Source organism: Ranitomeya imitator, chromosome 3, assembly GCF_032444005.1.
Source record: "Ranitomeya imitator isolate aRanImi1 chromosome 3, aRanImi1.pri, whole genome shotgun sequence".
Taxonomy (NCBI): Eukaryota; Metazoa; Chordata; class Amphibia; order Anura; family Dendrobatidae; genus Ranitomeya; species Ranitomeya imitator.
The window spans coordinates 148,980,605-148,998,841 of NC_091284.1; the positions used below are offsets into that span (position 1 = coordinate 148,980,605).

Consider the following 18,237-nt stretch of genomic DNA (forward strand, 5'->3'; position numbering starts at 1 on the left):
ATCAGTTAAAAGAATTCCATTGCTGTCCGTTCAAATTTAAGGTAAAAAAAGTTTGACAAACTACTTTTTGTCCATCAAAAACACGGGTAGCAGATGAAACATTCACTTTTCAATTCTATGGGAAATGGATCATAATGGATAAATGGATCAGTCCAAAATGATGACCAAAATCAAACCAATTCAAATAAACCTGTAACTGAATGTATAATTCCATTGTTGTGCTTCTCAAGCAAATAATAAAAACAAATATAAACTGGCAAGTGAACACCGCCTTACAGGAAATTATTTTTTTTTTTCTTGTTTGTTTTTTTAAACTTTACAGAAGAAAATACTGTTCCATTATTAAGGGATTTCTCAGTTAACATTTCTCCTGCATTCATCACTATTGCCTGGAACTGCAATATAACAGAGTCTATGAAGAAATACAACTATTATGTTATCATTGGAAACGAAATTTATGAATATCTGACGGTAAGAATATAACACTTTATTTTTTAATGTGTTAAGTACACTCTATGCTTCCTAAGAGTGATCTTTACTATTAGGGCATGTTTATGCAAAGAGGACTTTATTATTTTTGCATCGCTTTCTTTTGAGAACTATAACTTTTTCATTTTTCTACTGATGGAGCTGTATGGTGGCCTGTTTTTTGCGGGACAAGATGACGTTTTCAGCAGTACCATGTTTATTTATATCCATCTTATTCCACTTTTTGTTCTGCAGTATGATAATAAAGCATTGTTTTTTGCCTTGTTTTTTACATAATGTTTACTAAAGGGGTTATCTAGTGGGACAGTTTTATAGGTCGGGTCGTTCCGGACGTGGCGATACCAAATATGTGTACTTTTATTGTTTATATTTTTTTTTTCATACCAATATTTATTTATTTGTACAACATATTTTTATTTTTTAATTATTATTTTGTTATATCTTTTTTAATATTTTTACAATTATTTAAAAATAAGTTGTAATTTCTTTAACTTTTTTTTTGTTTGTCCCACTATGGGACTATCTTTTTTTGCAGGCTGATCGCTTGTATAGCATGGGGATGCAGGAGCATCCCCATGATATAAAAACTGTCAGCTCTGCTCTGAAAGAGAAAGTTGATCATGCACTGCACATGATGAAGCAACTAGTAACATCTTGCTGCTGCAGATTGGACGATGCGGCTGTACGCAGCGTCCAATCCGCAGCATTTACTGACCGTGGAAACATACCCTCACTGACTATGTCGGAATGGGAATAAGATTCATGTTCCTCCTAAAGGTAATATTAGGATTTGAAAGAATATTTCCCGTTAATATAGGATTATTGGTGAGTATCCCCCTTTGTTCTGATAACACACCTCTTATCAGTTTATGAGACTGATTGAAGGTGGTTATCAAACAATATTTGATTTTGTTCTCCATTCTATTGGGATTTGAGAGTGGGGATGATGTTGCATTTTTATCTGATTTTTTTTATAGAGTCTTCCTGTTGCATGTTTACCGTCCATTTGAAGTCATCAGCTATGAGTTTTTTAGGATAATGCTCCTTTTAAAGCTTTTCTTTAAATTGCTGGACTCTTGGAGAAAATCGACCTTTTCTGTACAGCTTTTTCTTATCCTTCTGTTTTGCCCATATGGAATGTTTGTGATCTATTTTGGGTGATAACCGCTGCTGAACTCTAAGTAACTATTCACATTGACACTTTTTAAAAATGTTGAAGTGAGAATAGAGTCCTGTGGACCCTTAGATCTTTACATTTAAGAACTCAATGCTTGTAGAGGAAATTGTATGTGAAAAATTGAGTCCCGAGGTGTTTCTATTGAGATTCCGAACAAACAGTTTTGCTTCATGTGAAGTACCTGTCCATACGATGAACAGGTCATCTATACATCTTTTATAATAGAAAATGTGGCCTACCGGCGGGGAGGAGGTCGAGTGATGTGGACCGATTCAAAACAACCCATGAAGAGTTTCGCATAACTCGGTGCAAATCTCGTCCCCATCGCACAGCCCCTCAACTGACGGTAGGCCACACCCTCAAGAGAAAAAATATTATGTTCCAATACAAACTGAATGCCTTTCAGCAAAAAATAGGACTGGATATCAGATATTGATGAATCTTGGGTTAAATAATATTGAACTGCTTTGAAGCCCAGCCCAAGTAAGAAGTTGGAGTAAAGGACTGCTGCGTCTAATGTCATGAATGCAAAAACTTTAGGTAATTTGAGTTTCTTGAGATCTATAATGAGATGAGTGAAATCTCTCAATTGAAAGGGCAGCTGTAGTACATATGACTGCAGAAAGATATCAACATAATGGGATAAGTTGGCTGAGAGTGATTGGATTCTCGATATAATTGGATGACCAGGGGGATTGGTAAGGCTCTTTTGTACCTTCGACAGGTAGTAGAAAAACAGCAGCTGGAATTGCTTGAAGTCAAGAAAATACCTTTCCTTTTTATTTAACAAGTTGTGGCAGTTGGCTAACTGGATCAAGACATATATTCAGCACGATGTTGGGAGGTGGGATCAGTTTTTAGTTGGACATAGTATTGCTTATCAATTTCACCGCACTTGGAATTTTTTCCCATTTTCCAGCACATGATATGTTAAAACCAATGGTGTTGTTCAAAACTACAAGTTGTCTTACAAAAAAACTAAGCCCTCATATGGTCATATTAACCAAAAAATAAAGAAGTTATGGCTCTGGAAAGGCGAGCGAAAAATGAAAACGCAACAACGGAAATACCTCCGGTCATAAAGGGGTTAATAATCTTCTCTAGGGACTTGGAGACTTAGGGACTTGAATCGTTCCATCACTTCTGCTATGTATAGAGAAAGTCATAATCAACTATGAATGCCAGCCATGAGGTCGCTTTCACAGAATGATCATAATAAGAGTCCCTGGGGTCATCAGCAACTCATCTGCATCCCACAATAGAATCACGGATGCTTCGATGAGAGCACTGTGCAAAAAATTTAGACAGGTGTGGAACAAATTCTGCAAAGTAAAAATGCTTTTAAAAATGGAAGCGTTAATTGTAATTTTTATTAACAAAATGCAAAATAGATAAACAAATAAGGAATCAAGATCAAATCAATATGTGGTGTGACCGAACTTTTCCTTAAAATAGGATCAAAACCTCAATTATTATTGAATTGCACACAGTTTTTGAAGTAACTTGTCAGGGAGTTTGTTCCAAACATCTTGAAGAACTAACCACAAATTTTCTCTGGATGCAGACTGCACAAATCCTTCTTCCCTTTAAAGAATTTCATACAGACTCAATGATTGTGAGAGGAGTGTATTGAAGAACATGGAGCCCCGTAAGGCATGATATAGCCCCAATAGAGCCCCAAATATACACTGCTCAAAAAAATAAAGGGAACACTAAAATCCCACATCCTAGATATCTCTGAATTAAATATTCCAGTTGTAAATCTTTATTCATTGCATAGTGGAATGTGTTGAGAACAGTAAAACCTAAAAATTATCAACGTAAATTGCAACTAATATCCCACGGAGGTCTGAAGTTGGAATCATGCTCAAAATCAAAGTGGAAAATGAAGTTACAGGCTGATCCAATTTCAAGGGAAATGCTTCAAGACAAAGAAATGATGTTCAGTAGTGTGTGTGGCCTCCATGTGCCTGTATGACCTCACTACCACTCCTGGGCATGCTCCTGATGAGGCGGCAGATGGTCTCCTGAAGGATCTCCTCCCAGACCTGGACTAAAGCATCTGCCAACTCCTGGACAGTCTGAGGTGCAATGTGATGTTGGTGAAAGGTGCGAGACATGATGTCCCAGATGTGTTCAATTGGATTCAGGTCTGGGGAATGGGCGGGACAGTCCATAGCTTCAATGCCTTCATCTTGCAGGAATTGCTGACACACTCCAGCCATATGAGGTCTGGCATTGTCCTGCATTAGGAGGAACCCAGGGCCAACCGCACCAGCATATGGTCTCACAAGCGGTCTGAGAATATCATCTCGGTACCTAATGGCAGTCAGGCTACTTCTGGCGAGCACATGGAGGGCTGTGCGGCCCTCCAAAGAAATGCCACCCCACACCATTACTGACCCACTTCCAAACCGGTCATGCTGAAGGATGTTTCAGGCAGTAAATCGCTCTCCATGGCATTTCCAGACTCTGTCACGTCTATCACATGTGCTCAGTGTGAACCTGCTTTCATCTGGGAAAATCACAGGGCACCAGTGGCGAATTTGCCAATCCCAGTTTTCTGTGGCAAATGCCAAGTGTCCTACATGGTGTTGGGCTGTGAGCAGAACCCCCTTCTGTGGACATCAGGCACTCAGACCATCCTCATGGAGTCAGTTTCTATCTGTTTGTGCAGACACATGTACATTTGTGGCCTGCTGGAGGTCATTTTGCAGGGCTCTGACAGTGCTCCTCCTGTTCCTCCTTGCACAAAGGCTGAGGAAGCGGTCCTGTGCTGGGTTGGTGCCGTCCTATGGCCCCCTCCACGTCTCCTGGTGTACTGGCCTGTCTCCTGGTAGCGCCTCCAGCCTCTGGACACTACGCTGACAGACACAGCAAACCTTCTTGCCACAGCTCGCATTGATGTGCCATCCTGGATGAGCTGCACTAGCTGAGCCACTTGTGTGGGTTGTAGAGTCTGTCTCATGCTACAATGAGTGTGAAAGCACAACGAACATTCAAAAGTGACCAAATCATGAGCCAGAAAGCATTGGTACTGAGATGTGGACTGTGTTTCCCACCTGCAGAACCACTCCTTTATTGAGTGTGTCTTGATAATTGCCAATAATTTCCATCTGTTGTGTATTCCATTTGCACAACAGCATGTGAAATTGATTGTCAAACAGTGTTGCTTCCTAAGTGGACAGTTTGATTTCACAGACGTTTGATTTACTTGGAGTTATATTCTGGTGTTTAAGTGTTCCCTTTATTTATTTTTTTGAGCAGTGTAGTTCTTAATGTTAATTTCTGTATGTTTGGGGTTCTTGCTGTAGATTAAATTTGGAGCCATACAGACACCTCCCTGATGGTATTGTACTATGCATAAATATCTTCCTATATTTCTCAGCATCGAGGACACTATTTATCCTGATCTACTCTTGTAGCTTGTTCAAAAATGTAACATTTTTCCATTAGTACAGAACACCTGTTGACATTTTCATGCATCCCAGTTCTTATGTTTAAAATGTATAGTTGAGTCAATTGGCCTTCTATATGTTGAACATATGACCTTTTGGTTACAATTCTTTCATGTGGACCATATCTGGCTAGACCTCAAGAAACAGTAGATGGGTGTAGCTGGGTTCAACTGTTTTGTGTCAGTCCTGAGCTAATAGCACTGCTGTACATCTTCCAATTTCAAAGATAAGTGGTATGTGTCTTTTATCTGCTGCACTGAGTTTCTTGGCTGACCATTACATATATAGTCCTCAAAATTGCCTATTTCTTGGTGTCTCTAATGCTGAGAAATACAGGCTGATAATTATCCGTCATGCAGTACCATCTGTGGGGCATCTTTTATCTCCAATTTTATTCTGTAACAGTATCACGACCCCAAACATACAGCCAATGTCATTAAAAACTATCCCCAGCATAAAGAAGAACAAGGAGTCCTGGAAGTTATGATATGATTCCCACAGAGCCCTGATTTCACCATCATTGAGTCTGTCTGGGAATAAATTTGGAGGTGCAAGGATTTGGACCAGCCTACATCCACAGAAGATACGTGACTAGTTCCCAAGATGTTTGGAGCAAGCAGTCAGTTCAAAAACTGTTTGCAAGTGTACCTAGAAGAATTGTTGTTGTCTTGATAAAGGCAAATATTGGTCACACTAAATATTGATTTAATTTAGACTTCTCTTTTATTTGTTCACTTTACATTTTGTTAAATGACAAAATTTAATTTATAACACCTCTATTTTCTAAAATCCTTCTACTTTGCGGCAAGTTTTCCACACCTGACTAAAAATTTTTGACAGAAGGCTTAAACATGACTAATTTCCCCTTTGCGCCTAACTTTCCTTTTCTTTTTAGATTGATAGAATAGATAATTGTAAATATCCTCTATCGAGGTAAGTAATTTATCTTCAAAACTGTGCCTAATGGGATTCTCCAAGACATTTAATAAGATAAATACATAAAATAAATAATGGACATTTAAATATCAAACATTTTTCAAAATATAACTGCAACTACTAGGATACACAGCAGGTCGGACTGCGTGAAGCATGAGTCAGACACAGGTAGAACAGAGTAATATGCTTTCAAGATGCTTGACTTGACTCTGACCCCTATCTCATGCTTCACACAGCCAAGAATAAAACTCAACGCGTTTCCCCTCTTGTATGAGGTTCATCAGGAGTGCATAAACATGTTAGAACGACTACTTAGCTTATCACTTGGTGATACAGAAACATAGATGAAGTCCTCAGCGCACAGGGAGAGTCCCCTCTGGCACTATATCCAGAGGACTTCATCTATGTTTCTGTACCACCAAGTGTTAGGAGTCGAGTTTCCTCTGCTGCACAGGGGGAATCTCGATTCGTGTCTGCTACGGTCTCCCATTCTTGTCCAGCCGCAGTGGAGTCTGCTCAGCAAGGACGACGGTCCCAGCGTCTTGCTTGGTCTCACTCTGTACAGAGAGTTACTGCTGCTTCTTCAGCCCCTGCCATTAAAGCCAGTGCTGGTCAGTGGTGAGCGGACTTCTCTGGGACTAAGTCCTTGTCTGCACACACTGAGCATGCCCAGGGCAAGATCTCCCGTTGGAGATCGAGGGTCATGTGCTCAGGCTCTGCAGCACGTTCCATTGGTCCTCTTGGCAGGTCTTGGAAGGGCAAAGTTTCTGTGGCCACTTCCTGTGCTGCAACTATATAAACTGCACATGACCGCACGGCCATGCGCTAGTATTGTCTTGTAAATATATGTGTGTGTGTAGATGGATGTATGTCGAAGGATGAAAGCTCCTAAGTATCCCTCCCTAGTGTTGTTGTCTGTTTGCGGATGTTGGTAGCTATCTAGCGCCCGACTAGCCATCTGCACAAAACACACATAACAGCGTCTAATTGCTGTGACCGCCTGTACGGCGCCGTGCGTTTTCCTTACCCAAGCCTGGGTGGTTAGCGGCGTCCGTTAGTGCGGCATCGCACGCCCTCTCGTGCCTTTATTTACTATTACTATAGTTTCCTTACACACCCAGTTGTGGTGTTGTGCCAGCAGTGGTCTAATCGGACTTCAATCCTAGTTGGGGTTGTGTCCGCTGACTTATTGCTCGCGCTCTATGTGCGGTACCGCGGTCCTGTGACGCAACAGGATCGCTTCCTTCACGCAGGGTGAAGTTAACCCTTGTATGTATATTTATAGTACCGCCATATAGTCCGTCTTACTAGCAGCAGGGTCCTTACCTGCACGGTGGACCTCGGATTGCGAACGCACCTAGTTTCATACCATCTATACTTGGTGCGTTCCGCCGGTCCTTAACACCAAGTGATAAGCTAAGTAGTCCTTCTAACAAGTTTATGCATTCCTGATGAACCTCATACAAGATGGGAAACGTGTCGAGCTCTGTTCTTGGCATACATGGTTTCTTTGACTTTAGGGACTCCTTTCTTCCCTAAGGATGAGCTCACTAATTAATTTGTTTTTCTATCTATGATGTTAATCTTGGGTCCACGTATGGGGAAATGGCCCGGGGAGCTGTATAGATAATATTTCTGTAGATAATCTCTGGTATATTATAGTTTATACAATTGTAAAGTATCGATATCTGTTATTTGCATCTCGTAAATCCATTGTATTGTCATAGGAGTCAACACCACATGCTTTCCTTAGATGAGCTCTCCTTCATAATATCATGTTTTGCATTTATCACTTGCCCAACTCAACAGTCTATGTATTCTGTTGATGTCTTGCGGAAGCACTCTAGCAATTTATATGTTACAAAATTCCCATTATAATTAACTGGCTAGGGTAATTTGGGACAGCCGTTGAGGAGCAGGGGTGCCAAGTTTGTTATTAAAAAGGGTGCCAACCTCCGTTGACAGGCAGGGTCAGGACAGGGATAGCTATATCCTGTGTCCAGAATATACTTTATACTGACTGTCAGCCCCTTTTTTTTCTCTCCCCCTTTTTACTGAAAAGTTTAAATTTTTTAGTGTATCTACATTGCTGGAGACACTTTATTCTTACTAACAGTTTTCCACCCTATCCGTACAGGGCCTTGAAGGGGTAGAAGGGATAGTCAACGGTGAGCTGGGGCACCATCTGCTCAGGAATAAGGTGCCAACCTCCACTAATTGGTAGGGCGGATTCAATTATAGATTAGGGTCAGGCACCCCCTTTGCCCTTTCCTATCCAGTGCCTTTAATATTTGGTGATGGAATTGGTTTGATTTGCACTGGTTGTCAATCAATAATAGATGTGCATAAATTAAAAAGAGACAAGTTAACAGACTATATCAAAGGGGTTGTCTCAACTTCTTACATAGGTAAAATTGCAAGGTGCTTTTAAATAGAAGCATCTTTGCTATTTAATTCTTATAAAATATTTTCTCCGTTAAGAATGGAGAGATTTTTAATTCTATCATGTAGAGTTAATTGTGACGTCCTTTGCATCCTACTGTACGTGGTCAGTTTGACATACATCTTGCATGCGCAGCTCTGAAGCTTGTCTTATCATCAGATCCAGCTAGGATCAATAGTCCTGTGATCCTCTGCATGTAGCATCATAGAGCATTTCATCCAGACCAGTGGTGAGATCTTGATACTGGTCCGCATTGTCAATCTTCTTAAGCGCAGGAAGTCAGAAGACAAAGGAGAGGTAGGCTCCTAAAGAAAAAAGATTCACGATTAGACAACTCTTTTTTAAAACATTATCTTTTACATCTTGCAGGTTACCGATTGTTCCTATGTTTATGAAGTTTTTCACGAAATGTCACTTACATTACACAAAGGAGTAAGTGTCCAACTTTATGTATGTAATTCGATGAAAGAGAAAGTGAAAAGTGGTAAGGAAGAAACATACCTGCCTGAAGGTAAGGGTCTTTTACTTGATACTCAGCATACAATATTGCTGTCAGTACAATATATTTCTTTGCATTTTTGGACTGAACTAAAGGGATATCATTGATCCTCTGGCATACTTAAAGGGGTTTAAAATATATATATTTTACTCCACAGATTTGCCAAGGTTTAAAAAATTTAATTAAATATTGCTCCCCACCTATGTTCCATCATTAGCGCCCTGCTGCTGACTCTGTTTTTTGTTAAAATAAAATCCAGCTCACCATGGTTACATGTTGAGCATATTGAGAGTGCGCAAGTGCCTTGTCAAGGCGGGGAAAATGCAAAAATGAAAAGACTCCAGCTCCATGAACTGTAATTCTTTATTCACATAAACAATTCTGAGGACACACACAGCCAGCGATACAAATTCACATGACCCACATCAACGTGTGTCAGGTGTCTGCGCACCCTTAATTATGATTTTTGTTGTCCAGCTGTGACGTCACGACATCAGCACATTTTGCTGCTGCAGTCATTCGCTGGGTTCAGCAGTAGTTGACAAGAGACAACTAAGAATAATGTTTGGTTGTCAGCCAAGACCAGTAGCAGCAGCAGAGAGCCGGCACTGGGGCAAAGATGGGTGAGTAATGTTCATATTGTTGTTTTTAATTTTGGAAGTCCATTTATTATTGGAAAAAACTATTCAGCTGTAATAATGTATTAAGCCACCAATTTTGTATATTAAGGATCCAAGCATCTAGCAGGAGACCGAGTCTTTGGGAGCAGGATTTAAAGACAACAATTTATTAGATCTTTCACTGACCTGTCCTGTATTTGCAACTAAAAAATAATTTAATTGACTTAAAAGTAAAGGTTGCTTCTCAAAAAATTAGAATATCAATAAAATGTTAATTTGTTTTAGTTCTTCAATACAAAAGTGAAACTCATATATTATATAGAGTTATTATAAACAGCAAGGTCGCCCTACCTTATCCCCATAGAGAATCTATGGGGTATTGTCAAGAAGAAAATGAGAGACACCAAACCCAACAATGCAGACGAGCTGAAGGCTGCTATCAAAGCAACCTGGGCTTCCATAACACCTCAGCAGTGCCACAGGCTGATCGCCTCCACATTGATGCCGTAATTGATGCAAAAGGAGCCCTGACCAAGTACTGAGTGCATTTACTGAACATATTATTCAGTAGACCAACATTTTGGATTTTAAAATAATTTTTCAAGCTGGTGCTATAAAATATTCTAATTTATTGAATTATTGAGTTTTGGGTTTTCATTGGCTGTAAGCCATAATCATCAACATTAACAGAAATAAACACTTGAAATAGATCACTCTGTAATGACTCTATATAATAGATGAGTTTCACTTTTTGTATTGAAGAACTGAAATAAATTAACTTTTTGATGATATTCTAATTTTGTGAGAAGCACTTGTAGATGTGCCCATGCAGGAGGCGATATTATATGTTAAGAGGGTACTGAGAGGGCTTTATTAATTAAGATGCCACTCAAGGGAATTAAGAAACTGTTAATAGGGCACTAAGAGGCATGATTAATTGTTAAGGGTCACACAAAGGGCGTCTTTATTTTTGGGGGTCAGTCAATGAGAAATATTTCATTTTGGATGTATTATTTTATGATAAGGGCAATCAGGGGATATTATTACATTTAATTGATCAGAATAATGTCCAATAGTAGATTCTAGAAACACAGTCTAATGTTAAAGGACTTTTTCTCTAAAGGACAGTACCTTATTATAGGGGGTGTCCGGTCTAAAACTACAAGTCTCCAGTCACTCTATGTGACTGCACTGCAAACTTGGGAATCCTCAGATTGCGCACTCTGCGTGCTGTGAGGGTTCTCCTTTGTCAGTGCCTCGAATGGCGGTCATGTGAATACAACTATGGGATATGCATACAGCTGGCCACATTCTGACAAGATGGGTGCGTCCTAGCTCAATGCAAGTGTATTGTGCAAGGCCAGGAACAGTCTAGTCGGATTGTGTCCATGAACATCCATATCACATACATGCAATCACATGACCGCCATTCCCAGCACTGACACTGGAGAATTCTCACAGCACGCAGTGTGTGCAATCTGCGGATTCACAAATTTGCAGTCACACAGAGAGACTACAGACTTGTAGTTTTCTAGACTGGACAACTCATTTAATTGCTCCAGTGTGCTGCATAAATAGAAAAAAAATGCATACTTACTTCCACTATTACTAGTGCTGCATCTCTAAGTCATTGCTCCAAAAGAAAACATACTGTAGTTACAGTCCTTTTAATATATTAAGCTTGCTGAGAGATAGTGAAATATGTGTACTGCATCTCTTGGGGATCTATTTAGGGAGCTGAATTTTTTGTTTGTTTGTTTTTTTAAGAAAAGCCATGTGTCATCTATATTAATATTTTTTATTTTTAGAGAACCATTGATTTAATGGTGCCGTACATGAGAAGGGGTTACATATTTGATACATTTATCAAATACATGGAACAGTAAGAGTGTGAAAGAGTGATGGAGGTCTTGGGAGGACCGTAGATTGCATGTTGAAAGATATCTGGGAATTAGTTCAAAGATATATGGAGGAGACAGATTGTGGATGACTTTGTAGGTCAGTGTTAGCAGTTTGAACTGGATGCATTGGGGAATTGGGGGCTAATGAAGGGACATTCAAGGGAGAGGAGCAGCATGGAGAGAGGTGGATTAGCCGAGTAGCAGAGTTAACGACGGACTGGAGAGATGCAAGAGTGTTACCAGGGATGCCACAGAGGAGGATATTGCAGGAGATGATGAGGCATGCTCTACCATTTTAATAGATTCAGGGTTGAGGAAAGGACAGATTATGGAAATATTTTTTTGTTGGAGGCGGCGGGAGGAGGCAAGAGCTTGGATGTGCGGTTTGAAGTACAGGACAGAGTCGAGGGTTACTCTGAGACAACAGACTTCCGGTACTGCAGAATACTCAGTTCTACTAAACGTTTGTTTTTCAGGAAAGAAATACACAGCTGCAGAGAATTTTTCCTGTGTGATTTACAATGTTGACATTGTGAACTGTTCATGGTCTGTGGGCAGGGAAGCCCCTGAAGATACTCAATATTCTTTGATTTTCAGGTAAAAAGTAAGATTAAGGGGGTACTCCACTACTTTTACTTAGTTTAAATTCATATATTTTCCTATAGCATGCCTTCATCTTCTAGTGGGATGTATATTAGGTGACCACTTCAAGTGACCACTGATTGTTTGAAGCATTCCTCTTCCTCCATAACTAGGAGATTGAGTCTTCCAGCTCACATGGAAAATGACCGCTGCAGTCAAACAGTGGCCACTGATTGACTGCAGTTGTCACCTACTGCTCCCATGTCGGAAGACAAGATGGGATACACAAGTAGCAGTAAAGAGAAATATGTGTTTTGTTTTGTTTTTTTACTAAAAGTTAGTTTACATTGGTGCCATGTCTTAATCCTGCTCACGATGCACAGATCGGGATATTTGTTTTTTAACGGGTAATCCAAGCTCAAGGATAATGGACAGCACAGAAAAATAAAAATAATCAAACAAAACATCCTCAGAGATTATTCCTTTGCATTTCAAACCTTATAGATTCTTAGTCTGAGCATACATGATGGGCTAAGTCTCCCAGTTTAGAACAGAGTGTGAAATTAATAAACACCATGCCACGATTCCACAAATCAGTGTGTCTTGAATGCAGTGATTGACAGCTCAGTCATCCAGTCTGGTGCAGGAGCGTGCCAAGCTATCTGTATTTTGATTGACAGCTCTGCCATCCAAGCTGAGACTTGGAAGTGCTGGGCTTCATTCAAGTTTTCCCTGTTCCTTATGATTCCTCAGCTACTTAACTTGACTGGCAGTCCCAGATTGCTGTTGGTCGTAGCTTCAGATAAGTATGGAATGTTTGCCTTGTGCTTTGCTTGTAGATCTATTGCTGCCAGGCCTTGGATCTCATTGTGACCATCTGCCCCTTTGCTCTGATCCACTAACTTCCTGATATTCTGACCTCGGACCATTACCTGACTACACCTCTGTCTTTTCCCTCTGTTTTTGACTTATTCCCTCGGCTCTTGACCTTGGACTCCTTCACTTAAGGCTTGTCTGTGAGAAGTGACTCAGCGTCACACACCAACTGACTTTTGCTAATCACCTATGTGCAATACTGAATATATACTAATCAATATATAATATCATCCACAATATAAGACAAGAGTCATTCTGTGGTATCATAACATGTTAGAAAAACTGCTAAAATAGATATTCGTGAGTTAAATCACTTAGATAATGAAAATAATACAGAATAAATTGTATTGTGATATGGCTAGATGTATCTTTTAGTATCTTTTAGTAAATATTTAACTAAATTAAGTAAATGAAGAACTATAACGAATATAGCAATCAGGCCTCATTCCGACATATTATATTTACGTATGTGTTGAATCCACAGTTTTCATGGAATAAAACATGGGGTGTCTGCAAAAAAATCATGGAGAGATGTGCAGTTTTGATTGGAGTTATGAATCAAAATTACCCATACAAGTCTATGGGTGTGTGAAAATCATGAACAGCACACGGATGGCATCAGTGGGCAGTATGTGTGCTCTCTATGGCAATTTATTTATTTATTTTTTCCATACAAGAAAATCACTGATGAAAAACTGATGGCAAAAACAGACAAATTGACCAAACACTGATGAAAATCTGATGAAAAACACTGATGATACTTGTGTTTTGTTACAGTTTTTTGTGTATGTAAAAAATCACTGATGCCTGAATGAGGTCTTAGACTATATGAAATCATTGTTTATATGGCATTTCCTGAGCTAGAAAAACATAGTAATGGATAAATTGGTACTGATGGAAATAACTTCTGTCAGGGAGTGTAAATGTTATGTCGCTTATCCATGTTATGTAAAGAAAAGCTTATAACCTGACATTAAATTCATCAATTGGTTCTATAAATTATTATTTGAAAGCTGAAAACCTCCGAAATGTGGTTTATGTTAAGAAAATAAATTGGCATCAATGCAGAAATATTGATCAGTTAATGGACACAGAATGGTCAGATTTTGGCAAGACAAAGTTTTGTCGCCCACAGAAAGTAATGTGATATTCAAACAAATAATTAACTTAAAATACAAATACATGTTGCATAACATTGATGAATGAAGTTGTGGTGCTATTAGAGTCATATTTAATATTTTGTGTGACTTCCATGAGCTTGAAGAACTGCATCCATGCCGTTCAAAAATGATTCATACAATTTATTAATTAAGTTATCAGGAATAGCAAAGAATGCAGTCTTACATGTGTCCCAGAGTTCATCTAGATTCCTTGGTTTTGTCTTCCAAGCTTCCTCTTTCATCCTACCCCAAACATGCTCAATGATGTTCATGTCTGGTGACTGGGCTGGCCATTCCTTGAGCACCTTGATCGTTTTTGCCTGGAGGAACTTTGTTGTAGAGATGGATGTATGAGATGGAGCACGATCCTACTGCAGAATTTGACCCCTTTTATTATTTGGAATATAAGAGGTAGCTAAGACTTCTTGATATTTTAGGCTATTGATATTGCCTTCCACCTTGCAAATGTTTCGCACACCCCCACACTGAATGTAACCCCAGACCATGATCTTTCCACCACCAAATTTAACTATTTTCTGGGTGTATTTTGGATCCATATGGGCTGCAGTAGGTCGCCTGCAGTATTTGCGATGGTTGTGGTGTAATTCTACTGAAGATTCCATAGAGAAATCCACCTTCTGCCACTTTTCCAGGGTCCATCTGTTTAGCAGGCTGTGGGACTTTGCAAATGCCACACATTTTTTTATTTACCTTTTGTTTAGTGCTGGCTTCTGGGCACTGATTCCACCATGGACACCATTTAGAGACAGAATCCTACAAACTGTTCTAGTTGACACAGGGACTTGAGGTGACTAGGCCTGTTGGAGCTCTGCTGCAGTGGAAAAGGGACTTGCTTTGGATTTTCTAACCAACAAACGTTCCTCCTGAGCAGTTGTCTTGCGGGATCTGCCAGACCTAGGCTTGTCAAACACATCTCCAGTCTCTTCAAATCTATTTTTAATTCTTTGTACTTGATGCTGAGACACATTAAAGGTGCCAGCCACCTCTGCAGTGGATCTGGTTTTTCAGCCTCTTGATAATCCAGGCTTTGGTCGCAGGGTGGATTTTTGGCAAGTTGTCAGAGCTTAAGTTGCAGTTCAAGTGAAGGTCTGGGGTGCTGGGTTTCTTTTTATACACACACGCTATTTAACCGAGCACTTACTGAGCACAGGTGAGGATGTAAACTAGGATTGGGTGCATTATATGGCCAGGCAACAAAACTTTTGTCTTGCCAAAATTTGACCATTCTGTGTTCATTAACTGATCAATATTTCTGCATTGATGCCAATTTATTTTCTTAACCTAAGCCACATTTCAGAGGGTTTCAGATTTCAAAAGAATAATTTATACAACCAATGGATGAATTTAATGTCAGGTTATAAGCTTTTATTTACATAACATGGATAAGCGACATAACTTCTGTCAGGGAGTGTATAATAATAGGAAAATCAGCCTTATGTTAAAGGTCAAACATTAGATGGAGAGGTAAACGTTTCACAGGTGATATTCTTTCATTTTTCAGTTTATGTCTTTTCACTTTTCCCATCTTTTCTATCTAGCCAGGACTAGTATAAAACCTTTTTCTTCTGGCTATCACTAATACCTGCTGAGTTTGCACCACACACATTTGACGTCTCACATTTCCAGCAGCTTCCGCAGGCTGAAGCTAACTCTGCCTGCATGTAAAGCCAGTGCAGGTGAGCCCCTGCAGGTTGGCTAACTCTGCTGGCATTTGGCGGGTAGGGAGCGCTCCCTGCAGCTTGGCAGCGGAGCGGAGCTGCAGGGATCCGATGCTGTTCTGCTTCCTTCCCGCTGCCCGGCGCTTCCTGTCTGACACAGCACAGTTGGATGACATGACATCATTAAGGGTACAGCTGTTTCAGACAGAAAGCTGCCGGTGACAGAGATGCTGCCGGGATGTGCTGCGGCTATGGGAAACGTTCGGAGAGGTGAGTGATGCTGTGTGCTTGTCTGCGTGCGTGTGTATGTGGTGTGGTGCAGTGCTTTGTGTGTGTGTGTGTGTGTGTGTGTCAGAGTGGTGCGGTGCTGTGTGTGCAGTGCTGTTTGTGTGTATTGGAGATGTGTGTATTGGAGATTGGCAATGATGTAGGTGATGGAGAGAGCAGTGGTGGGGAGAAGACAATTTCGGACTGCCAACCATTTTTCTCTTTGGAAATAAGCATTTGCCAGACATGTTTGGTGGCACCTCTCTCAAAAAGAACACAGAAGCACTCAGAAAAATAAGCGCTCCTGTGTATATGAGAGCAGCCATATGCCATATAATGCATATGGCCTAATTTATCTCCCAGAAACATGATGCAAAACATAAAAGGGTTCTGCAGGCAAATGATATTTATGACTTCTTCGATGCCAGCACCCAAAGCTGTCATTAAAGCTCCAACAGTGGACAGATAGAAATAGTGAATGGAGATGCACTTTGCTGCTTCATTCAATATGTAACCTCAGGGTGGCCAATCATACCGAAATTCCTGGACAGTCAGTAAAGATAGGGCACTTTTTTGCCTTGTCTGTGAAAAAAAAGTGATGGGTCCAAGATTTTTACAAAGCTCGAGAAACTTGTATGGATTATTATGACTGTAATTATTATCATTTTACAATTTACAGTAAATGCTGCTAATATTTTCATGTCACTATTATGGGATGTAGTGATATTATATACTTGAGTAAAAGTTGACCCAAGTACAAGCCTAGGCAACTAGTTTTACAAAAAAAACTGGGAAAACTTATTGACTCAAGTATAAGTCGGGTATGAATTGTCCCCTCATTTCCATTCTGGTATGCATTGCTTTTCATCCCTATCCTTGTATCCATGGCTCCTCATTCCTATCAGTGTATGCATGGCTCTTCATCCCTATCCTTGTATGCATGGCTCTTCATCCCCATCCTGGTCTGCATGGCTCCTCATCCCTATCCTCATCTGCATGGCTCCTCATCCTTCTCCTCGTCTGCATTGCTCCTCATCCCTATCCTGGTCTGCATCGCTCCTCATCCCCATTTTGATCTGCATGGCTCGTCATCAGAATCGTTGTATTCATAGCTCTTCATTCCCATCCTGGTCTGCATGGCTCCTCATCCCTATCCTTGTATGCATGGCTCTTCATCCCTATCCTGGTATGCATGGCTTTTCATCCCTATCCTGGTTTGCATGGCTCATCATCCCTATCCTTCTACGCATGCCCCCCCCCTCAAGAACAATAAAAAAATAAACCATCCTACTTACAGTCCATGCGCTCCCTCACATCGTCTTGTTCCGGTGCCAGCAGCTGATTTATGCTTGTAAGCAACGCATGGCAGTGACATCATGTGCTGCTTACAAGTACAGGGCAGCTGCCAGAATATATGCACTGCTCTCCACGCCAGGACTATGTGTGTGGAGGGCAGTGAGCATACATTGCTATTTAGTAACGCACATAGTGTCAGCCGCAGCTGACGGCTTCCTGTGGCGACCGGTCAATCTCGTGTGCCTGCTACTTAAGGGAATGAATATTCACTGCCATCCATGCCCATGGGAGTAGAGAGAAGTGAATCTTCATTTCTCTTAAGTAGCAGGCACACGTGGTCACCCGACAGCACCAGGAAGCTGGCGGCTGTGACTACTGTGCCCACTATAACAGAGAAATGAATATTCACTGCGAGCACAGTTAATATTCATTTCTTTTTGGCAGCGGGCACAGGCGTTAGCCTCCACAGCCAGCTCCTGCCTCCTGTGACCAACTGCTCCGTCGCTGCTGCTCCTCTTCCATCTTCTGAGACCCTCACTCGAGTATAAGCCAATCAGAGCATTTTCAGCACAAAAAATGTGCTGAAAAACTCGGCTTATACTCTGGTATATACAGTAACTTTAAAATCTAAATGATTAATGATTTTACAATGTGTTCATAAAAAATGATAGCTGTACATCATTTTTGGATAATTTGTCCAGAAAAAAAAATTCAAGTTGAGAAAATCCGCTACCAATGTCTGACTGGGATGCCAGGGGCCCACCAGTAACGTTAATTTTTTTTGGGGGGGGACTTTTCACCTGAATACAAATATTACACTGCCATCATTCAAAAATTTACCTATGTCCCTATAT

At 40.4% G+C, this 18,237-nt stretch overlaps 1 protein-coding gene across 2 annotated transcripts in view; it reads left to right on the plus strand.

Annotated features, from left to right (window-relative positions):
• LOC138673015 (granulocyte-macrophage colony-stimulating factor receptor subunit alpha-like) overlaps positions 1-18,237 on the plus strand; it is a 108,869-nt gene that overhangs the window by 19,464 nt on the left and 71,168 nt on the right. For both annotated transcript variants that reach the window (XM_069761547.1, XM_069761548.1), the window contains exons 3-5: positions 323-471; positions 8,873-9,014; positions 12,000-12,120. In XM_069761547.1, coding sequence (XP_069617648.1) covers positions 323-471; positions 8,873-9,014; positions 12,000-12,120 — 412 coding nt within the window. The remainder of the gene's footprint in view (positions 1-322; positions 472-8,872; positions 9,015-11,999; positions 12,121-18,237) is intronic.